This window comes from Ptychodera flava, chromosome 18, assembly GCF_041260155.1.
Source record: "Ptychodera flava strain L36383 chromosome 18, AS_Pfla_20210202, whole genome shotgun sequence".
In the NCBI taxonomy this organism is placed as follows: Eukaryota; Metazoa; Hemichordata; class Enteropneusta; family Ptychoderidae; genus Ptychodera; species Ptychodera flava.
The window spans coordinates 37495735-37521205 of NC_091945.1; the positions used below are offsets into that span (position 1 = coordinate 37495735).

The window sequence follows — 25471 nt, forward strand, 5'->3', positions numbered from 1 at the left end:
AAAATGGAGGAAAGAAATTATACAAAATTATTTGTGAGATATGTGGACATACACAGCTGATGATGTAAACAGTCAAACACAATGCAAAATACTGCCAACGTTTGGAGAGAGTTGCCTGCCTATACATTACTTTTGGATGAAATTTGATCCATGTCTTGAGACCCTGAAACTCATCATCTTAAGTTTAGTCATCTGTTAGGATTGGTTACAGTTGCCATTTAGAAAAATATAATTTTGATGTTTTAGGAAAAGTTAATCAGTAAACATGCACAAGCTACTATAAATATATATATATATATATATATATATATATATATATATATATATATATATATATATATATATATATATATATATATATATATATATATATATATATATATATATATATATATATAATATATAATACTAAGGCCAGAAAAATAATAGGTTTGTTTCTGGTCATTGACATGTGGCAAAAATGATGCGGCGTCATGATTTTTTTCAATTTTTTTTTATTTTCGGTGGAATTTGATACATTTTTACCTTTTTTCCATGGGGCAAATTAAAAACAGGAAAAAAAGAGTTGACGCGCACACTCTGAAGTGATGCGGGCAGTGACCAGAAACAAATCAATTTTTTTTTTTTTGCCTAATGTAGATATATCAATTTTTACTATTTGATTGTTACTGCACAATTGTTAATGAAATTTGGCCTGCATGATGTACTCTAAAATAGTAACTCCAAAATTAACTTTGAAATACTGATATTGAATTCATTTGGAATGAATCAGTCTCTATTGAAGAGATCATCTCTCTAGCAATCAAATCATTACTTTTGATGAACGATTTATGAAAATGTATTGAAACCAGAAGTGCTGGCAATGATATTACGAAACATTTGAAATAATATTGGACTGATTTATGTTCTGGTAAATGATGTTGAAGATCACAGTTACAGTTAATAGTATTATACAATCAATGTACCGTACATATGTTCAACTGGTAATGATTTGTAAGTTTTTGTAAGTACACTTAGTTTATCAACCTATGATGTCATCTCAGTGATGTTTCCATTTCATAACAATTTATACATGTGAGGCTGAAGCAAGTTCATACTATGGTATATTAATTTATTATGTTGATATTTTCACTTGTATTTTGTGTTGACTTTAGCTGTACTTTTATCAGACTGATATTCAAATTGATATGTGCACATCTCACATACCACGATTTGTTTGTTTTGTATTTATTTACTCCTGTATGGCATTGTCTGAAACTTTCTTGAAAAGTCTTACATTGCTATGACAAATTCTGTATAACACTATTTAATGTTATAAAGTATGGTCCTTTATGTTAATATTTGTTCTGATAATTAAACTTGTCATTGGCTGAAACTCTCATTACTTTGTGACTTATGTAGATAGAAAACTATATGCACATCAACTGAACTAGGAGAATGCTGAGGGATCATATTATTTGACAAAAGTAATTCAGTATTTTGGAATAAAAAAATTGATAACTGATTTAGTATTTAGTGATATGCATTTGACCAATCAGAATGAACGGCATTTTTAATGTGTTTGCCTTTTAGGGAAAACAATATCTCAATAATTTTAAAATGAAGGATTGTTGTTGTTTAATGTTCAGTGTTTTGGGTAAAACTTAGCGATAAACTTGACAAAGAGTTTTCAATGTTGATTGTGTATAGCAATACTGATGTTATCCCACCAACTACTCAAATCACTGATTTGCAGCAGCTAGAAAAGACTGATTGACAGGATTCACAGTTGCTCCAAATTGTAACAATTCTGAAGTAAAATAATGGTACAAAAATGCAAGAATGATAGGCTGAGATTAAATGAAGAAAATTGTATCGACATTATATCTGGTTAATTAATGTCAACAAGATGATGTTTTCTAAAGGCTGAATAGTTATCAGTTCTTGTTCAGTGATTAGTATTCTTGTTTGTTTACTGTTTACATGTGAGTTTTGGAAATAAAGTGCAATATCACAATATTTACTTGTGTCATTTATTTATTTCTCTACAATGATTTACATTCACAAACACACACCATTGGATCAATCTGTTTGGTTTGATGAACAATCCAGGAATATAAATACTGTAATAGACCAATTGATTCAATTGTCTGACAATCAAGCCTGACTGACAGACTTACAAAGAATGTAAGCCATCATACATAATACTAGTGTTTTCATAGTTTTGTATCCAACACAGGAGTATATATTAAAGACACATCAATGGTACACACACAACATGAAATCAATTGATCAGATGCATCCTAAGATATTGAATGCCATGATTAACGAAATAAAGTCATACTAATTCTGGAAAAGAACCATTGTAAGTTCACTTATCAGAACCTGAAACTTCTCTTGTTAAAGAGTGCAGTATGTGAAAAATACTACTGCGTGAATATTTCAAAGTTTATCAGGTCTTGAAAAATGCTTGAATTTGCAAATAAATATCTTTACACATAGAGTGGAAAGATGAACATTTTCAAAGTTCTTGCAATTGGTCAGTCTTGAAATTTGAACGGACTGTCGTACAAACAAAATCATGTGCGTGATCGCACATACCTGTAGAAATTAATGTATTTCCATACACACTTGTACCCATGATTTTGTTTTTACTGCCATCATGTGATCTTTTGGCTCACTGGTCTGTAGAAAACCTCACATCCTTTAACTTTGGAGAAGAACCATTGTAAGTTCACTTGTCAGAACCTGAAACTTCTCTTGTTAAAGAGTGCAGTATGTGAAAAATTTAAGTCATGGCGTTTCACTTGAAATTTCATCTTGTTTCATTGGCTTCAATATTGTACCAAGATCAATATCAACATCAGATTTATGTCACAAACAAAGGTAACTTTCAAATTTAGCAGACATGATAAGAAATTGCAGGCAAATTTGTCATCTAGTATCTGTATAAAACTAGTAAAAATATGCAGGACTTCAGTTGTACACACAGCCTTGTTGACATAGCCTGACCAGGATGTCATGTTACAAAACAGACTGTTCAATCACGGAAAAGTTGGGAGGATGTCAATAGGCAGATGAAGGCTTGCAATATACTAGTAACCAATCAAAATGTATGAACATTTCTAGTATGATGATGTCTACGGTATGATAAATTTTGTCTGCACAGAAGAAGACTTGTTTTCTCCTCAAACCATTCCTGTAAATGACACACCCAGACTCCATTTCATTACCATTGCAGCATTGGACTTGTTGGAAATATTTTATTATGAAGGTATTTCTCCCAGTCTCTCATTGATTGCAGTTGTTCTAGTTCATAGAATGGAAGCTGAAAAAAGGAAAAACAATAAACAGAATGTATAGTAACTGTTCTTAGCAATGCACTGCATAATATTTCTATACAGAGAATATCTGTGTATTGAGTCATATACCGTACCAGAATATGGTATTTATGTATTATAGGTACAAGAATGTGTTGCTTTAAAAGAATGCTACATCCATTCAGAACTGCAGTGATTAACCCTTTGAGTGCCAAAGTCAATTTTTGTCACCTTTAGAAAATATACTCCAGTCAATTTTTTCAGGTTTTTGTCAAAATTTTGACAACAAACTGTAGCCGATGGAATGTGATGTCCATTTGGTCCAAAATTATAAAAAATACAGAAAAGTTAATAAAATTGGTAAAAATGTTGCACTAAAATTTTATGTGGGAAAAATTACAGCACTCAAAGGGTTAATCAAGAAGAGAAAACAAAGATGTAATAAACCCTGAAGGTATAGCTTTGACAGATATGTTGTAGTGTACTAAACAATGGGGAAGAATTTCATATTGTATGGGTAAGTACAACGACACCATTGAATTAACAAACATGCCTGTAGTGAGAATATTAGGAGACAAGGATCTTCCATAAGGTGAATGTAGTGTAGAGATAGGCACTAGAAGTTACATCACCAAATTTATGGAATGCAACTCACACTGGATTCCAAATTTTGACTTTCTGACAGTATCTCACCTCAGCTACTCGGTATCCTAAAAGCTTAAGATGTCTTTGTCTCATGGCTTCAGCTCCAGTTAAATGAAGACAGTTGACACAGTATCTGTCTAGTTCAATTACACACAAGGCAACCCTGCAACATTAAAGACAAGACAATGATAAACCCTGTATGATTGTGAGGAATATGAATCCTGGTTCATTACTGACAAACTTTTGATTTACAGTGGAGAGGTTTGAAATGAAGGCCATAGCTTTGTTGTGTCATTTGCTAAAAAAATTTGTCCTCACAAATGTGCAAAAAAGCGATGTTCCAGGGAAGTAGAAAATAGCTGACAGCCAGCAAAATCAACAGGCTTTCAGCTAAAATTTACCATCTGTGATAATCATAAATTTTATTTTAAATATGGGACACTTTGCACAAATTCAATGTGCCCATGCACTACTTGAACCCGCTTTTACTTTTAATTTTGCCATCTGTAACCAAAGTTTCCTACATGCCTGGATGTTCAAACAGTTGACTGGCATTCTCTCTGTGGTTAAACATGCCATTTTATAGTGTTCATATATAGCTATCCAGGTAGTAGTTGATAACACTACATGAATACAGAATAGTAAACAAATTATCTGCCTCTGCAAACACTTTGGTTTATATTGAACAGGTAGAACATTTCACAACAGTATTTATGCAGTTGTAAAATTTTTGACATATTTTGGAGATTTTGAACTGCTTCAAATAAGTCCAGTACTGTCTGGTATGTTTTGGAACACATGATTTTGCTAATTTTGCTTGCACCTTCGGAATTAAAAGTTAGTAACTGACTTGTCGGCTTTATGGTTTGGTCAAGTAATTCAGTTACCCTTCTTCCTAAAATCATTCATGTATTCAAAGAATGTTGCTGTACCAAGGTTTGAAGGAGAACACATTAACTCATTAGAATATACTGGTACATGTATTTCCTGGCAGATACCAGAAACCTTATCACTGCTCTCTTTACCTGTTACACATGGGTACATCCATAGATTCTAGTTAAACGGTTTCTCTATGGTAGAACTGAGGGCATGCATTGTCAGCAATTCTCACAGTGTTTCAAGAGGCCAAATATCACTGACATCTATTAGACTTTACAGACTTCAAGTCCAAAGACAGGAACTTTTCACTTTAAATGAAGTAAGTTAGTGTTCAAATATTTTCTAGGTCTGTCTGCATGGTCTATACCAGTACCATATTTCAATCTGTGCATACAGGCAGAATTGCATGTGCAAAGGAGATTGATTGCTACGTCTGTCATATGTAAAAGGAATTTTGTTTCACAACACAAACTACTTGCATGATTGTTGAAGGTCCATATTTAGACTGACGCAGTCTATAGGTGTATTAATGTCTTATTGAATAAATGGACAAAATGACATTAAGTAAACTCTGTCATGTTAATAACAGTTCTATGATTATGTAATAGCAGTAACTATGAAATGTGACTGCAACATACTCTTCACCTCCACGTGAACGCCACTTACTCTTACATGTGCCACTGCAACCTTATGCAGTGAAATAAAACTTTGTCCAGAAAGATTTGAAGGCAGAAGATTCAGTGATGAATATAGAGGGCGCTATATAAGTAGATTTGCCAAAAGTCTGTGGGAAGGAATAAATGTCAGCGAACTTTGTGTGATACCTTACAATGGAGTGAAAGTGAAAGACAAGCTTGGCAAACTACTGACTAATGAATAAACTGAACAAAACGTACATTGTCAGTGAGTTCATATCACATTGTCAGTGAGTTCATATCACATTGTCAGTGAGTTCATATCATGAATGAAATACTGTACAAATGGTTCATACAAGACGTACATTGTCAGTGAGTTCATATCATAAATGAAATACGGTACAAATGGTTCACACAAGACGTACATTGTCAGTGAGTTCATATCATAAATGAAATACTGTACAAATGGTTCTACAAGACATACATTGTCAGTGAGTTCATATCATGAATGAAATACTGTACAAATGGTTCATACAAGACGTACATTGTCAGTGAGTTCATATCATAAATGAAATACTGTACAAATGGTTCATACAAAACGTACATTGTCAGTGAGTTCATATCATAAATGAATACTGTACAAATGGTTCCTACAAGACATACATTGTCAGTGAGTTCATATCATAAATGAAATACGGTACAAATGGTTCATACAAGACATACATTGTCAGTGAGTTCATAGCATGAATGAAATACTGTACAAATGGTTCCTACAAGACATACATTGTCAGTGAGTTCATATTATGAATGAAATACTGTACAAATGGTTCCTACAAGACATACATTGTCAGTGAGTTCATATCATAAATGAAATACGGTACAAATGGTTCATACAAGACGTACATTGTCAGTGAGTTCATATCATAAATGAAATACTGTACAAATGGTTCATACAAGACATACATTTTCAGTGAGTTCATATTATGAATGAAATACTGTACAAATGGTTCATACAAGACGTTCATTGTCAGTGAGTTCATATCATAAATGAAATACTGTACAATGGTTCATACAAGACGTACATTGTCAGTGAGTTCATATCACATTGTCAGTGAGTTCATATCACATTGTCAGTGAGTTCATATCATGAATGAAATACTGTACAAATGGTTCATACAAGACGTACATTGTCAGTGAGTTCATATCATGAATGAAATACTGTACAAATGGTTCATACAAGACGTACATTGTCAGTGAGTTCATATCATGAATGAAATACTGTACAAATGATTCATACAAAACGTACATTGTCAGTGAGTTCATATCATAAATGAAATACTGTACAAATGGTTCATACAAGACGTACATTGTCAGTGAGTTCATATCATAAATGAAATACTGTACAAATGGTTCACACAAAGAAGAGGTTTCAACAGTTGATCAGTTCCTGGTCTTTATTCAAACAGGAAAGTGGCCAGTGACCACATGGCTAGACAAGTCTTGAATTTGTTCCAGTTCCACACAAATACTGTTATTGTCACTGTATTGTTACCTGTATATACAGGAAATTCTAGCCCAGTGAACTAAGTTACCTGTCTTACACAATAGGTGTCTAGACATTTCTTTGTTATACCTTTACACTGCAGTGCGAGAACACCATTTCCTAATGGTTCTTGGGTGCAGATCTCCAGACTGAATCGTTTTTAGTAAAGTTAACTGAAATATAAGCAATTCACATTGTAGTAAGTTTGTTCATGGTTGCATTACCACTAGTATTTTACTTACAGTGTATGGACCCCTTCTTCTTGATGTGCTGGTAACACAAAGCCATCTTTATCCAGTTTAATCTGTACATCTATATTGTAAATAGAATGACATCAATATCATCAAATAAAGTTATGCTATGAGGAAGTTTTTTTATGCCATATTATGGCTACTCAGTTTACACTGACCTAACTTGCAAAACACTAAAATGTTTCTTTTAGTATGAATTCAACATATTTGCATCAGAGTCAAATTAATGTTCCTGTCTAAACCAGTCATATTTCAGAATGCCTTGAAATGCACAAGAAGAGTTTTATGAGACAGATATAGCCTTTTTAATAGTCATGAATAATCTATGAAACTTGAAAGAATTAGTCCAGCTCAACATATACATGTAAGTGAAGTCCAATACTAAAACAGTGGTGTATACCTACCATTTCATAATAATTGTAGCAGTTGTTTACATCATACAAAATTACATTCACATTTATTTTTGATAGTATTGAATTTTACCATTGAATTATTGAATGATACTTTTGTGCTAAAGCAATCACAGGTCTGGAGTTCTTTGTTTAGCTGAAATTTTGCAAGACTTAATCACTTGCCATTAGATGCATGAAGTTTGTCAACATGAATGTCAGGCTACGTTATATAATGGCTGAAACACATAGGTTTCTACCCCCAAATATATCATGAAAATATATCTGACTTTTCTATGATACCTTATAAACAGAAATTTGCTGCAGGAATGCAGTCACTTGCCTATGTGATACAGATGCTGTGTTGATACCCAGAATGCAACATACTCTTCGCCGCCAAGCAACTCTTGAATTCGTACTTTTAATTGGAACATATACTTTGGTTTGGTTTCCAGGGCATCAAATCCTCTGTTCAGGTATCGAGTTTGGTATTGCCATGGCAACTTAGGTATTTTATATGAAGGACATTCCAGATGTAACGCTAGCAATGTCTGTGTTAGTTGACACTTGGTTTGGAAATCAACTCCTCCTGCTCCTAGTAATATCAGAGAATAAAATGTCAAAGGTCAATTTGTGAAGATGATATTAAAGGTTTGGTAAGTATTTTAATTCTGTTTTTCCAAACTGTAACTTTACAAGAATCATGAGGAGTTACTGCTCCAAATACTGGACACCTATGTCTCTCTATTATCAGGAAACAAGCTTTTTATGTAATGATCTGTATTTACTAATCATGCACTTGATGACCTGGTCAATGTAGTTTAAGTACTACTATTTAAAACTCACATTTTGTGTATAGCTTGAGTAGATTAACGACTAATTTGCAAATTCTAGTGAAAAATTCAACAGTATCTCTAAGACATTTGTATGATGCCGTTAATAAGACTCTCTTGGAAATGAAATCAACAAGCCATAGATTTCTGCTTCAGGATCTATGAGAAAGGTCATGATTAACAAAAGGTTGAAGAAAGGATTAAGTTGACTTAATAGGGGGTTGCTGATATGTCTGTCCCGAGGGGTGGGTAGAGGGTTTTGTTGTATTACTAATAAAGATTTATTCTACCAACCTTTGGTGCTTTGTCTCATCTTAGCACTGCCCTTGACAATCTTGCATAAAAGTTTATCAACATGCTGGGTCTCTATATCTGAAGTTTGATTGCCTAATACGCCAAAGCAAGCAGGTGTAAGTTACTAATCTGTGGACGCTGTCACCAGATTACCACTGGATTACCTTTGACAAAGTCAACAACAAATGAACCAGCAAGGTATAACTGTTATACCTTGCTGGTTCGTTCATTGATTAGTAACTTACACCTGCTTGCTTTGGTGCATCTTTATTAAATCTTTATTGGCAATACAACAAAACACCTCTACCCACCCCTGGGGACAGACATGTAAGTGACCCCCTGTGCTTACAGATCAAACAAAGCCCTACTCACCTTTCAACTTCTGAAGGAAATGAGAGCTGAATATCTTGTGTGTGTAGTTGAGAGGAAACCTTTCAATCATGACAAATGAATGTACAAGATCTAGGATATCTTCAGCTTGGAATTCATACCACCGATAATTGAAAGTCTCTTCAATTTTATCAAACATTTCACCGGCACGTGTTGGTAAATAGTTTAGTTTTCCAAATGGCAGAAGTAGTTGAGTTAGCTGTGTTGATGAAAATTTTTCTGCATTACTAACGAAGTGATCAGCAACAGCATTGAAGAAAGACAAAGCCAGGAATCTGCATGATCCAAAATACTGCATAATACGTGACAGGGTTTCCGGCATAAGTTCTGGAATTCTGACCGTCATTTCCTCTTCTAGCACCCTCAGTAAATCAAAATTCATGACTCGAAAATAAACCAGAGCACGAAGGACCTGCACTAGTTCTTGATTAGTGAATTCAGTTGCAAATTTGGCACACAACTTTGACAAGGTGAACATGCATGCGATGTTTTCATAATCAAGAAGAGTCAGACATTGAAGAATGCGACTAAGTTCTGACTTAGTTAACGCATTTGCATGTTTGTGAATATAATTGGTTAGGTACATCAGAAGATCTAAAGTCTCTGGTACATCTTTGCTCACACATAATGCCCTCAACACATTAAGGACATCCTTCAACGTAAGAGACTTCTTTTGCTTGTCAATTTCTTTTAGCGCTTGTTTAAGGATTACAGATTCATTACTTTGCAGTTTAGAGACTAGTGGACAAAGCATGCATATTTGGCTGATATTTAATGTCTTTGCGTCCAAGTTCATCTTCACAACATTGAATAAATACATTGATAGATCATGGTGTTCATCTAACTTGAAAAGAGCAGCTGCTTTCATAACTTTAGACATGGCATCAAAATTCATCTCATTCGTCATTATGACATGACATATCTCATGAAAGCCTGGTCTCCCTATAATTGCTGCATGCATTTTCTGAGGTGAAATGTTCATTTTATCTAGCATTTGGGCTAGTGTGACAATGGCCGTTATAGCATTTGCCAATGTCATTTCAGCTTTTCTTGATTCAATCAGGTTTAAAATTTCTTTGTGACTCATACACAGTTCAAGTTCTTTACCGAAGAGATCTGCGCTTGCAACCCTAGGCGAGATGGCATTACCAAACGCTCCTCTGCCCTCCGATTGCGACCCAATCAGAACGACTGTATTACCAAATACTGTGTTCATGTTCTGATCTAGGGGTATTTGAGTTGTTCCCAAGAATCTCTCCGAATCACTGTGGTACATGCGCCTTTTGGAGAGTTGTTCATTGCTGCCGTTTCCACCGCCAAAAACACTGCTAGGTAATCTTCGAGTGCATATCTGACAACCAATTAGACATCGTGGTGTCCATGCACAGAATTCCGTTGCAAACATCCATGAAGCCGGTGAAGGTATGTGTCTTGCATAACATCGCATCTCCCGCAGCAGACATACTCTGAACATCTCGGAAGATCGGGCGAGGCTAAGGCAGAGTTCAGAGGTCTGTACTGTCAATAAACAAAATTATGTTTGAAAACATGCTCTGTAGTGCAATGTGCGGACCACCGCGGGCACTACTGCACCAACATGCACACGCTGCACCGAGAGGAATCACCTCACTGACCATAACGAGGCCAGGAGTTCCCTGGTGACAGTACTCTTTTACGTCTACCAACAACTACGTAAATGATCGGTAAATCTTTTCACTGTTACAAAACCTCCGTCAATTTAAGAGTACTTTTTCTAAATAAAACAGCATATAAAAATTGCAAGACGAGTAACCAGGTTAACTGAACCGTCTCAATATATCGTAAAAATCTTTAAACCCTTTTACGTTAGCTGACACGCTACCGGAAGTGGGCTACCGGCTGCGTCGTCTGTTGTGTCACGTCAGTGAACCAGCTGTAAAAGATCAACCAGTTGTTGCGGTAGGAACACGTCGCTTACACGAATATCTCTTTGGGCTGCTTTTTATTTAGACTAATGACACACACTTAGCTTATCTTCAAAAGTTTCTTTAAAGTTTTCAACGAGAAAGATTTGAACTTCCTTCTGCCGCCATCCTGACAGGCATCCACGTCACAACATCAGGCAGGCAGCGATCAAATAAGCAACGGCCACATCATAATAGACACAGAATTTTAAATTGACATTTTTTTCCTTTTCCATCCAAATTATCAGGTCATGTTTGGGAGAGATTACCTTGCAGTTTTACTGCTAACCTGTCTTTATTCTCATCCTGTGGTTGGCAGAAGAGATCCAGAACTATATTGCGGAGGCAAGTAAAGTCATAATCCGATCGTACACACACCATGGAGCTACCATGCACACACACAGTACCGGTAGTAGTAGAAACAGCACACTGAAAATGCCTGGCAGCATTAGCCATCGATACATGCAGCGTACAACTACAAATCTGCCTGCAATGTGACTGATCATTGAAGGTAAAGCCTCCCATAGCACAGACCCCTAGCTAGGGTCTATGAGCCACCACAGATATGTGTGTAGGTATCTGCGGTGGCTTTGTCTTCCCTGTAGGCTATAAAGCTGCTGAGGATACTTTAATATCAGCGATATTTAATGATGGTTAAATTTTAATTTATGCTATTGCTTCAAGTACACATATGATAATGAATATCGATCCTTCTATGATGGAGGGACTGTGATCAGAGGTGGCACTCAGTGACAATTTGTATCTATCAAGGTTTGCATGCCACTGCTAACTAAGCACTCTAACTTCTGAGTAATCTTTTCACTGGGTCAGAGTAGTTATTCAGGTAAATTTACACCCTAAATGATGTTTTTTTGCATTAATGTGGTTACTTTGGAAAATATTCAATACTTTGAACTGGAAAGGATGTTTTTGATGTAATTTCATAACATTTTGGCACCTCTGCATGGAATTTTGGCACAATTGGATACTGTAGAATCCTGTGTATGTTAGGGACTGGTCAGTTTCTTCAGCCGGGGGGGGGGGGGGGGGGGGGGGGGGGGTGGGGGGGGGGGGGGGGGGGGGGGGGGCCGGTGGATTCATGGGGGGGGTCACCCTGTTTTTGACTTTGGTGATAGGGGGGGTCACCATGTTTTTGAAATGCCCAATAGGGGGGGGGTCAGTGTGTTTTTGAATTTTGAAACAGGCTCATCATTGCCTAAAATGCTAGTGTCAGCCACAAATTTCATCATTCAGAGTTGTATTTTTCGGCGTGCCCTTCGGGCGCATAACTTTAATAATCAATCATATTTTTCAGCACACCCAACTTTAACATATCAAGCATACATACATCAGAGATATCTGTTATTTTTCAGCGTGCTCTTCAAGCTCATTACTTTAATATAGCAGACATTTTTCAGCATGCCCTTCAGGTGCATGACTTTAATATACAAGGCATACATATCAGAGATATCAGGATGTTTCATATTTTTCGGCGCGCTCTTCGGGCGCAATACTTTAATAAATCAGAGATATCTTGATGTTTGCTAAGTGAAAGTGTACTATTATGAAATCTGCATTTCATATGAAAAGGATTACAAATTCCTGATACTTTTCTGTTTTCTCTATGAGAATCAGTATGAGAAAGCAACATGCACAAATATTTCACAATATATATTTGATACAGTGACTTATTTTAGGGATAGAAAAATGACAAGATATCTTTCCTTCTCATTGATGCAATTATTTTCCTTTGTGTCACAGGTTTTCTGTAGAAAGATGCTTTTTTATGAACAAAATAACAGTTAAAAAAGGCAGTTTTTGTCATTATTAGCTGTGCTTTTATGGTTTCAATGTTACAAGAAAAGGTCCTCTCAGACACTGTACACATCAGATTTGGCTAAAAAAGCTCTCTATGGCTCCTCAGGAGATATAATTGGATGGTTGGCAAGTCTTAACACCCATCAAAGTTTTTGATTCACTGCTTTTTCCTCTTTGATATTAATGATTGTCATCCATTTCTGTACAACAGTTCAGGACATCTGGTTAAGCATAGAAAGTGTGAAATACATTCACAGCTCATTCAAAATACAGCTAATTCAAAATGTACTGTATTCAAACTTTAAGATTGACACTTTGAAATTCCTATCTTACAACTGACATGTCAACAATTTCATTAAAACATAGAATGACTATTTAAAATATGAATATATGTAAAATGTAAAATATAATATATATATATACGTATATATATATATATAAATATATATATATATATATATATATATATATATATATATATATATATATATATATATATATATATATATATATATATATATATATATATATATATATATATGTCCACCTTTTGTTTTACCTATGTCGGCGCCGGGGGGGGGGGGGGGGGTCACCCTGTTTTTGAAATTTGGAATAGGGGGAGTCACCCTGTTTTCAAAATTTGGAATAGGGGGGTCAGCCACTTTTTGACGTCGGCAAAAAATAATCCACCGGCCCCCCCCGGCTGAAGAAACTGACCAGTCCCTTATTGCTTATCTACCTTTGATTATTGCCTGGTCTCATTCAAACTGCATATCATCAATAATCATACAAAATTCTAAATGTCAGCATTCTGAGATGAGGGATGGTATCATCATCTTTCACAGAAAAGATACCCCTGTGAAGTGAAGGGGAAACAAAAAGGCAGTGGACAGAAGAGTTAAATGTGATGCTGATGTTAAAGGCCTTTGTTGGCATCAGATTGTCTTGCAAGGAAATTTACTTACTAGATTACTATTTCAATGGAAAACAAAAGGCTATGACACTCCTCTTACAGACTAGAACAAACTTGATTACGGGGATCAAGTCTCTGGCCTTTAACCATGAACAACTGTTGCTTGACCTTATGTGATACAAACTTTAGTTTAAAAAAGATGTATAAGAGTGATATCAATGATAACATCTGTTGGTCAGACTGATATTTACTATTATTCATTTGTTTTACATTTGAATTGACAGCGTGCATGGCATTGGTTGATGAGATGGATTATGCAATTAAACAAGTTGATCCAAGGCGGATGATTGAGGTTGGTTCTTTCAGAGTTCAACCTGATGGCTCCCAAAAACAGACCAAGGTATGTACACTCAAGTTATGACTAACTCTGCAAATTTGAACCACAAACATTAGAGATTGTTCAGAACTATTCACAGTATTTCTGAAACAAATGTTCTTTTTAAGTACTGAGTACCATCTTGTCCTAAATGCAAATGTTTGAAAACAAAATGGTGTATAATTTTAGTGCAATCCTCAGTCAAGCATGTAAAGCTGTCTTTTTCACATCCATGGTCAGGTTTGGCTAGATAGCTGTAGACTTTTAAAGGCAAGGAGCATTCACTCAAAGTTGCTCATCCAAAAATAATGTTTACTTGTCTAGAACATATCCATCAGTTTGCAGGCTCTCCAAGGTCCAGCCTGGTCAACTTGTCAGAATCTAATATTGATAGAGGTATGGAACTTGAGGTGAACAAACAAACAAACAAACAAACAAAATCATGGATTGCACCAATATAACTCTGAACTATAGGATTTCATAGTTTTTATTTGGACAGAATTATGCCTTTACATCTATCTCTTCAACACGTTTGAAGGTCATATTATATCAAAACCACAAAAAAGTATGTGGCATATCCTTAAAAAATCACTTATTGCACTTACGGAATACTTTCATTGCAGCGACAATTGTTGTACAATTGCTGTAAATGAGAATACGCATTGAAAATTTAAAATGTTGAAATTGATGCAAACCTATAAAAACAGCAGTTTTTCAACTAAAGGTCAATCTGTTAGAACAAGGGATATTGATGGGCCTTTGTTATGGTCGGTCAGCTATGGCAGTGGTATAGGTCATTCTAGAGTGCCTTCACTCCTTTGAGTGTCAATGCCTAAATGTCAGTGAATTGTGAAATATTTATCAACATGAATCCATCACGTATGGTTGACACTCTGTTGTAGCTCATCATATTCAGTAGATTATGATTTAAATTGTCCTTTAATTTATTTAAAATCAAACAATGTCACTTTTCTTTCAGCAGGATTTTGAATTTTGAATACTAGTACTACATAGATCAAAACTAGCATGATGTTATGTTGTCAGAGGGTATCATGAGAATGGCCTCATCATTTAAACTATATTGTAATTAGTGATATCACTAACATTTATTTGCACCTTCTGCTGCATTATGCCTGTGAATGACAGCAATTAGAACAAAATACAACATATTCTCACACATAAAAAAGTACCATTACCTTATGTGTGGATAACATTTTTCTGAAAGTACCAGTTTTTTCCCCAGAAGTGCACTTTTTCACAAACAATATTATGCTCAAGATATATGTTATATTAATAGTGTATTCATATTTATATGGTATGAGTGGGGTTGCTGCACTTCATTAGGGTTATTTTGACATGTAAACATGACTGTCATTTGTATTTTGTTCACAGCATCAATATGAGTATCGATGTCATAATTCTTTATTGTGCTAACCAATTACACCTACTGGTAGTTCATACACAATATTTACAAATTACTGGTATACACTCTGAAAAAGAACTGGTGGTAAATGAATATCCATATTTACAACTGAATTTGTGACTTCTGAAATTTCAAAATAAGAAAATGCTAAGAAATACCAGTACAGGTATACAATTTTTCAAATATTGGCTATATTTTAACCTTTTTGCCACTGTGGTTGGTCCAAACCTTTTGTTGTCAATGGTGAGTGTCGACCTCTTTACAAGTATAGGACATTGGGCTGAACAGGTCAAGTAAAGTGCATTGGTGATGGATAGTGCCCTCTGTGTTCACATCTTAATTTTCTGCCTTCTAACTAGTATTTTTCTCCAAACCATACTGAAGTGATGTATATAAGTGTTACCATTCAGAATCAAAGTTGAGATTCATGACTTACTTCTTTTAAATTTGTGTACAGATTCCATATGCAACCTCAGAAACTCATCTGATGGAACTTTTAGAGACTATTTGTGATAAGATGAATGATTACGCTGAGAGAAAAGATCCGGAAACACAGAAGAAAACATACATAAGATTTAACAATCGAGAAGGAGAATCAGAGCCTAAAGAACTGACAAATGTTTCCATCAGTGCAGAAGTGTCTAAAGTTTTGAAGTTTGCTGTAAGTATTGCTGTCTAGTCTTCTCTTGTCTGTAAATGTCAGTTGTCCAGATTTCATTCCTGCATGTTTACCTACAAATTTCTCTTGACCTTTTGTACATAAAATGAACTCCATTCTGGTAACTTAACAACCAATTTCTGTATCTCAGCTGGTCACAATCAAATAATAGGTCCAGTTTATCTTGTTCATGTCTTTTATATTTTCCACCAGTCACTTTAACAGTACCATAAATAAGAAGTTGAACTGAAAAATTTGAAGACTTCCTTTTGAAATGAAAAAGAAAAGCATTGTTAGACTAATCTTCTGTTATTAAACAATGTAGCCATTTTGTTAGTGTGCATCAAAATTGAGTGTGGGAATATGTTGTGATTGCCAAGATGAAACCAAATCATAAAATGGTTCAGTCATCAGCATATGCATCAATTTTAATGTTCCTCATCACATTTTACTTCAGTTCTAAAGATATAAATGATACATCAGTACACAGCCAAATATTAACATACAATATTTTGATCTTTTCAATTTTGGTTGGATATAAACAGCTTATTAAGGTAGTAGGTGCCTTGAAATTGAAAAACTTTAGCTTTATGTTGAACTATTGGTAAGAGAACTTTACATCATTCCCTCCAGAAATCAAGAATAAAAATCAGGGTTCACTGTGAAAATTTGATATTAGAGAAACAAATTACCTAATAACAAATATTGTAAAAGTTTACAAGTCCAAATAACTCTTCTTGAACCACATTCTGCCTTGAAAAGGGAATCAGAAAAATAGTGGGCGGTAGTAAGAAGCAGTTGAAATGACAAGATGATTGAATATGAAATATTTATGATAGGATATAATTTGAATTTTGACAGTGTGAAAGCATCCTTGATGATCATGAAGATGACATTATTCATTTATTTATGAATAAGCAGAAGAACATTCACAATAAATTATGCGGACATTTTTCAGGTGAGTGAATTTTGATAACAACCTTTTAACATTAACGCTTATCACAGTAATCAAGGATGAAATGGTTGAGCTAAAAACAATGGTTTACATGTTACATGTCTTTTGTCTGTTGTTAATTAAATAATGTGTCTTTCAAACAGAAAATATTCAGAATTTCTGAACAATAAGTACTGTACAACCGTCAATTGACAAAAGGAAAAATTATAATATTAACAAAACCAGAAAGAAATAAAAAACTTTGTAAGAAATCAGCTGATAAAAATAATTAACAGAATTTTTTCAATGTCCATGTCAGACATAGTAGACTGCATACACAGTATAGCAGATATCCAGTCATTGTGTTATTTAACCAAGTCATCTTACTACCATCAGATTCATAAAGAATTTTCATGAATAATATCTTTCAGTCATAGGAGATTTTTCTGCGGGATGATTTAGTAGTAATTTCATATTTGTTCATAATCAATTCAAGTAGTGTGTTTAGCTTATAAGTGCAGCATATCTGTGATTATTAGCCAATTACAATCATCAAGAGGAGTGTATGCATGTGCTTGATATGAACATTAAATCAGCTGGTGTCTTTGAAATGTAAATTTGATCATTTACTTACTGTTCTAATGTGCAGTGATCAGGGAAGGACATTACCTTTCACATTTTGATGAAATTGATGAGTTGATGCTCACATAGTAATATTTATCATTTAGTGTCCCAGTTGTCCCAGTTTGCTGTGTGTCACCTGATTTATCTATTTGAATTCAATTTGAAGAGACATACTTGTGTTGTGTAATGTGTACATGCTGAAGATTCATGACCAGTTCTTAGGTGTGTTCAGTGACCCATCTCTGTCCTACTGTACACAGAGTCTGACGTAGTCTCTACATCATGCATTGCTTGGCACTTTGAAGGAATGGCAGTCCATTCCTTTGCTGTAGAAACTGATATTCCAATGCACTGTGTTTTATATGAACCATGTACCTAATCAATAATTCATGTTGTGATGTACCAAGAGATGTCATCAATGTACTTGGTGTAAGGAAGTGACAATGGAACTGTCTACAATCATGTTAATCTAACAGAGTCTGCATTGCTTGAACAAGGATCAAAGTTACATAATATTAAGAATTCAGAAATTAAGTCAAATCAAAAAGGAATCCTATAAGTCCATTTTTGATTGGGTACTCTTTACCTATCAGATTTGAAATATGGAAATAATTGGTTTATCTGGATTCTGGGTAATTAGGATAGTTTATTGTAATTAATAATTACATACTGTAGGGCTTTTAATATCTTGTGTTACTGGGTTCACAGTAATAGTTAGAGTTTTTATCCAATTTGTTATCCACTCTTTATTCCCAAAAAATTTCATAATGTACTAATTTACATGCTTCCAGCTAAAGATATCCAATGGGCATTGGAAGTTAAAAGTTTATCATGGAAAGACAACAAATTATTGATCTATCATTGATTTGTTTACAAATTAAAAACTGTGGTTAACAACTTGCAAAATAGTTGTTCATGATTTGTTTTGCCTTCTGACCTTATTTGGAAAAACAGCATTACAGGTAGGATGTAACGGGGAAAATTACTGCATTAATATAAAGTTGCTTTCTCCATGTCCTTCAATATAATTTACATCAGATTGGCAATTTAGTACATTTTACCACAGAGAACACTGTACATTTTGATAAAGGAAATGTCTTCAAATGTCTCATTAAAGTAACAGTATAATTGAAATATACATTGTGTATTTTGAACACTGTACATTTTGATAAAGGAAATGTCTTCAAATGTCTCATTAAAGTAACAGTATAATTGAAATATACATTGTGTATTTCAAATTGTACCCTTGATATTATTTTTACATTCTCCTGGAAACACTTCCTTTCAAATCAAATTTCAACTCACCATCTCGCATTTCAAATTCATATTTGATTCAATAGAAGTGCTGATGACTTTTACGAGATGGATATCAAATTTTGTAAATGTTGACTTTGACACAATTGATAAAAAATTGTCTAAAAAATATCAATCAGTGAATGTTTCTACCAAGTAAGAATGAAATTTGTCAGTACTGGTAAATTAAACATTTGGTGTACTTGATATTTGCAGTCGTGATGCAGACAATGGTACTTGTGTTCATGTACGGCTGTGTTAAAGTGTCTTTATTATCATAGGTTATGCCTTGCCACAGAGAATTGCTACTCCAATGTGGGAATTTGATAGTTGTAAAGCTGAAATCATCCCCTTTGCCATATAACCTGATAAAAAAATTGAATGTATAAGTTTTGTTCACTTAAAATGTACAGAAATGAAACAAAGCACATATAAATCTGATTGTTATCTGCTGCTTAAATTGTGCATTTTCAGAAGATCACTAAATCTAGCAGTTTTCATGACAGCAAAAATGACATTGATTGTCACTGCAAACTTTTGCGTCTAAAAATGCTTTTTCATGAGAACATAGAAGCTGATAAGTGAAGAATTGTTTGCAGTTTAATAGGCTAAGCATGCCACAGGAATCACCATATTTTGTAAGAAATGTATCATTTAGATTAAAAGAATGCCGTCAATGTGAAATTCAAGCTCACAGGTGGTAGATTATTCTGCATAGATTTTTTGAGCATTAGTTGGACTGTAAGTGTAATATCCTAAAAACAACATTCTTGAATGTGAACAAATACTGTAACTATGAACAAATTAAGAAACATCTCAAGAATGCTATTATTCTACACCTTTAATACCATTCTTTTTAAATTCATGTATTTTGTGTGCAGCCAGTAGATAAATATAGGAGAAAAAATAAATCTTGAAGACAATTCATAGATCAGGAATCTTTGGAAACCAAGAAGTCTCAGAGACCATCAAGAAATGTTGAACATACTTTAGATTTCAGACAATAACAACAGCAATAATTTTGATGAGTAATTTCCTGAAATGTATGTTTTCATTTTGTTGCTCAGTGTATCTTGGTCTTGCTTCAAACACAAATAATTTTCAGCGTACTTCAGTTTTCTAAAATTTTGACTAGATGACAGCAGTGATTGCCACTATACCCAATGGTCAATTTCCTGTTGTACATGCCATCTTTCTTGCTTGACCAATTTCCTCTCAAGTCAAGCGTTGCTAAAAGCAGAAATGAATATTTCATGAGACGACTCTACTTCTTAATTCATGATGTGTTGTGCAGCTGCTCAGTATGTCTGTAATGACAGCACTGCTCTGAGCACTTTGATCTCCGCCGTATCAGTTTACAGAATCGGAGATTTAAGTATTTCTTAGAATACCACCCACCTTGGAAACTACAAGGGTATTTCTGAGTCATATAATACATTCCATTCTCAAACTTTGTCAACAATTCTGTTTTCAATATTTTCACCGAGTTTAAAAAATAAATCATTTGATAAAACGTTAATATGATATTATTAAATGAAATCTGTACAGCTCATTCAAAGAGTTTAATGATGTAATAAGTAGTTCCTTTATCACAAACTACATGTAGCTTAAGGAGTTTGACAAACTTTTTTTTTTAATATGAGTCAAATTGGTCCGTGAGGACTATTACATTATGTGTTTACAAATGAAAGAAAAGTCATTATATTTGCTTTGTGTTTTGTTTCTCGTCTGAATCACTCAGTGTTTGCTTTGTACTCTGAATCATGGTTTGTGATCTAAATCATGGTTATCAGTAGTACAGTGTGTGTGTTTACTGTAGTTTGTCCTCTGAATCATGGTTTGTCATCTGAATCATGGTTATCAGTATTATAATAAGTGCAGTGTGTGTTTTACTGTAGTTTGTCCTCTGAATCATGGTTTGTCATCTAAATCATGGTTATCAGTAGTACAGTGTGTGTTTACTGTAGTTTGTCCTCTGAATTCAGGTTTGTCATCTAAATCATGGTTATCAGTAGTACAGTGTGTGTTTACTGTAGTTTGTCCTCTGAATCATAGTTTGTCATCTAAATCATGGTTATCAGTAGTACAGTGTGTGTTTACTGTAGTTTGTCCTCTGAATCATGGTTTGTCATCTAAATCATGGTTATCAATTGTACAGTGTGTTAGATCCAAGTTTCATTTGGTCATTGTTGAATTACAATGTATTCTTTGTTTCAGTTTTGACCATCACATTGAATTACTACCAGCTCATCTGCATCTGTGTATTGATGATTTTGTTTGCTTAAGCTATTGAAAGTATCACAGACAATACAAATTCAAATGGACTGTTTTATTTGCTTGTCTTCCAGAGAATTGCTGTTTCCCATCTGGTGTAAATGTTCTTTGCAAATGCTATTCAATTTTCTGTCAGGTTTTATTCTCTTTCTGAAAAGCCATTCTTCAGCATCTATCAAATGTCACCATTGCTTTTAATCACACCATCTGTCCCTCTATTTATCAGTTGTCAGTTTCTGAGCTGATGTAGTTGAACTTGATGATATGCTGTTATTATCACATAGAATTATAGCATTTTTATTAAAGTGCTCTGATCTTGTATTGTTGACATACAGAATAGATATGGTTATCAGTGATTTTTAATTGAAGAAGATTTATGTCTTCAGTGCAGAGCTAATATCTATGATTGATTTGGTAGAATATACCTTGAGGATAAATATTTGGACTTCTTCATGATCATAGCCAATAGTGTGCTTGTATATGATACCACTGCTGAAGCTTGCTTGTAATGTCCATGTACAAGCAGTATGAACATTCTTGACAAGTTTTCAAGTCATTGTGAGCTGGTGATGTGGAGATGGACTTATCGATGATTCAAAGTGCCTACCCTTGTAGACTTGCAATAGATAACACAACATTGTGATCATGTTGTTTAGTTTGAAAAGTTTTGTTACATAAACAGGAAAATTGATGATTAGATGTAAAGGTGACATATTTGCAGGAGAATCCTTTGAAACGTGGTTGATTTTGGTTCAGTTTATTATTTAACGGAACACTTTTTCAAAAATGAATTACAGTATGTAGTGAGCCCCCTTGCCCCTGCTTGAATGACATCAGTTTAATTGTCACTCAAAACCCCCATCAGTTCAGTTGTCCCTCAAAATGCACCTGTAACTCATGTATACCCATGATAACATTTACAGTCATCGACAGACAGATACGTATGATAGCCAGGCAGACAGTACAATAGTATTAACGACCTGAGTGTTTAATCAACAGGAGCTCAATCCACTGTGGTCTGAAAACATGATTGATATTCAGATGTCATTTAATAAAGGCATGTCGGTCCTTCTGATATTACATGAAATAGTAATGAATGTGGTACTAGTTGAATTGATTCATAATTACACCCATATGACAGACTGCATTCTCATTTTCCGGAACAAGCCTGATTCTTAACAAAAGTAGAAGAAATGACATGTTTTTACGGAAGTAAAAAAAAAATTATTGAATGATATCAGTTGTTATTGTTCTGTTTTTATGAGAGTCCAATAAAAGTCTGTTGTATTGTCATCTTCTCAGTAATGATGGATATCTTCATATTTTATTTAAAGGCTACATTATTACATCTGAAGCATTGACCATGTCACCTTTTCAGCTTTTCAGGAAGGGTCAAGGGTCATTACATTTTGCATGTGTCAAGATTACAAAGATGTCTGTGTAATGCAATCATGGTAGTTCAAGTTAGGATTAGTGTCTTTAGTGTAACACAAAATAGGTGTGTAAGGCAAACATGAATGGAATACAGAATATAATGGTTAAAATCAGATATCAGGTACTGAGACTTAAAGGACACATAACAAGCCATTTTTCTTGTATCAAATAGATATAAAATTCACATCGGTCTTTACACTACAGAGAAGAGTTGTTATTTTCTGTAGCATTTCTCCTATTTCCTCAGAAGAAATAAATGACATATTGTGACTTCCAAGTTAGTTTTAAATATTGACAACAATTTAACTGGCTTAAACCTAGAATGAGATTTGTTTGTTTCCAGTTAACCCGATCTATTCATTTTTAATTTGTTCACCCCATCCCCACCCCCATCCCCATCCCCATCCCCACCCCCATTTCCTGTAAACAGGTCCACTATCACCATTGATGATAATGGGTTTGGGCAAAACCATGGTGGTGAAAGAGTTAAACCTGCTGATCCTTTATTTCCTACAATTTAAAAATTACGCATGAATTTACAAATATTTATAGATAAAAGAGAGTTTTTTACTGAAGTACTTGATATTCAATAGGCGTGTTACAGAAAGAAACATTTTCAGCTCCTGGCCATGATATCATACACATCATTCAAGATAATTGATAACAGTTCTTTTTGTCTTTCTGATCTGTCAGCATTTTATGGTTTGTATTTTCAGATTTGTGCCCTGATTTAGATGAAGTACCACTTCGAGATGAACTTTAAGATGATTCTACACATTCAAACCTGGTGCTACACAGACGTTTCATTTCTACCTTTTCATCTATAAATTCTACATGAACATGCACAAAAGTCTAAGAAATTTGGAATAATCTTGTATTTCATGGAAGAATAACTGACCATCTGGTGAGGATTTCAATGATTGATTCAGATCTCTTGCCAAGATCCCATGAAGATTTGTTTTCTTTCATGTTGAGAATATAACTTTAATACTTCACTTTTTTGAAAAAATAAGTCTTTTCAGTACTCACTAGCAGATATAACAAAACAAAAAAATGCAATAGTAGCAAAATATTAACTGAGAAAAGTAAAGTGTAGACATTCTGAGATTCTTTATTTTCTTGTTTCTTTGGATGTCAGTTGTGCTGTGAATTCATAGAATTCACATATATCACCAGATGTGTTGTGAATTTACCCACAATTCACCATTCACCACTGTACAACAATCACCTTGAATTCATTACAGTCATTTCATATCTTACACATCATCAGTTTGGACATCAGTTTTGACAACCATACCATCAGTGTGAAATAAGAATATTAAAGCAACTATTTTAACTATCATAGATTTATATCAAATTACAATAGATCTTTAAAGAATTGTTGATGATCAAAACAATGAAATTTTGTACAATTTACCAGCTATTGTTTTCTTTAAAACCACCTGAAAATCTTGTCCAATTCATTTCAGGCCACAAGCATCAAATAGGAATTCATTTTGAATGCAGGATTCTATATAATCATTGCTTTACATAAGACTGCTTAAAAGTATGATTTAGATAAAATGCTACTGATATACTCTAGGCAGTAGTTGACGAAAACGTTTTTTAAACACTGATATGCATTTTGTTTGTTAGAAAAAGTTTTTTACACCTGTCACCATCATTGCTATTGTCAATGTGCAATTTCCAATTAATAAAATGGCAGATAAGTCTATTAAAACAGCAAATTATTACAATCCATTGATCAATTTTTTTCCTTTTTTTGTACACTTGATCAATACCTTGGACCAGACCATGGATTATCGTTCATGGTTTATCCAGAGAGAGAGTCCATATACCAAATATTGTGACCAACATCAATTATTGTATTCCACAGTAATTGCGATTTGCTAAAATTCTACAACTCCTCACATTCTTTGCTGAATTTCATCATTTTTAACACTACTTTGTACCTGTCCATTTGAATATCTTTGTTAAGAATAAACTCTATTTTCTGAGAGATTTTGAATAATGCGTCTTACATTTCTGTTGTCTTTCAAGTTTGTGCAGTTCAATACATAATTTGTTTGTTTTGCACACAAATGCATTACTGGTATAGATGAAAAGTCAAGTCATTGCAGTTGTGTGTTCATGCTTTAGAGTGTGTTGATGTATACTGTTTACAATGATCATCAGAAAAGTTGACATATGCTTGTTACAACAATCACTCATATCATTTGTTTATTCAGTGTCATGTAGCCGTCATTTAGCTCACATTTGGTATATATAATATATATATATATATATATATATATATATATATATATATATATATATTATATATATATATATATATATATATATATATATATATATATATATATATATATATAACACATACCAAAGAGCGCTTATATGGTAGGTCAGCAGTATCTCTGTATGTATTTATGTTAGTATGTGCAGATATATGTCCATCCACATCAAAAACTCCAAAACTGCAGCACCTGCCTCTTAGTATTTGGTGTACAGGTGCACCATAGACAGTAGAGGGGGGAATAGTCCAGTCAATCTACGCCAAAAAGGGGGTCAACCTAGGACTAATTGCAACAGAAATTATTTCTTCACCATGCATTTTGGAAAGGTC

At 34.1% G+C, this 25471-nt stretch overlaps 2 protein-coding genes across 2 annotated transcripts; one reads left to right on the forward strand and one right to left on the reverse strand.

Moving 5' to 3' along the window:
* Positions 1 to 1579: 1579 nt before the first annotated feature.
* Positions 1580 to 10818, reverse strand: LOC139117552 (FAST kinase domain-containing protein 3, mitochondrial-like). Its single transcript, XM_070680774.1, has 5 exons — positions 9141 to 10818; positions 7985 to 8236; positions 7244 to 7313; positions 3993 to 4107; positions 1580 to 3307 (listed from the first exon to the last, which is right to left on the reverse strand). Exons 1-5 carry the CDS (start codon positions 10630 to 10632, stop codon positions 3209 to 3211), a joined length of 2028 nt encoding a protein of 675 aa, XP_070536875.1. The 5' UTR covers positions 10633 to 10818; the 3' UTR covers positions 1580 to 3208.
* Positions 10819 to 11006: 188 nt separating this feature from the next.
* Positions 11007 to 24847, forward strand: LOC139117553 (protein canopy homolog 2-like). The gene is made up of 6 exons (XM_070680775.1): positions 11007 to 11096; positions 11350 to 11446; positions 14117 to 14232; positions 16089 to 16292; positions 17151 to 17247; positions 23565 to 24847. The coding sequence occupies exons 2-6, from the start codon at positions 11353 to 11355 to the stop codon at positions 23609 to 23611; spliced, it is 558 nt and encodes a 185-aa protein (XP_070536876.1). The 5' UTR covers positions 11007 to 11096; positions 11350 to 11352; the 3' UTR covers positions 23612 to 24847.
* The last annotated feature ends 624 nt before the right edge of the window (positions 24848 to 25471 follow it).

Coding starts and splice junctions, on each gene's coding strand:
- LOC139117552 (XM_070680774.1), bottom strand. CDS start 10,632: ATGTTCAGAGTATGTCTGCTGCGGGAGATGCGATGTTATGCAAGACAC. Junction 4,108..7,243: donor GAAGAAGGGGTCCATACACT/GTAAGTAAAATA, acceptor TTAATGTTGCAG/GGTTGCCTTGTGTGTAATTG. Junction 3,308..3,992: donor TAGGATACCGAGTAGCTGAG/GTGAGATACTGT, acceptor TCCTTTTTTCAG/CTTCCATTCTATGAACTAGA.
- LOC139117553 (XM_070680775.1), top strand. CDS start 11,353: ATGTTTGGGAGAGATTACCTTGCAGTTTTACTGCTAACCTGTCTTTAT. Junction 14,233..16,088: donor GCTCCCAAAAACAGACCAAG/GTATGTACACTC, acceptor ATTTGTGTACAG/ATTCCATATGCAACCTCAGA. Junction 17,248..23,564: donor ATTATGCGGACATTTTTCAG/GTGAGTGAATTT, acceptor TTGTATTTTCAG/ATTTGTGCCCTGATTTAGAT.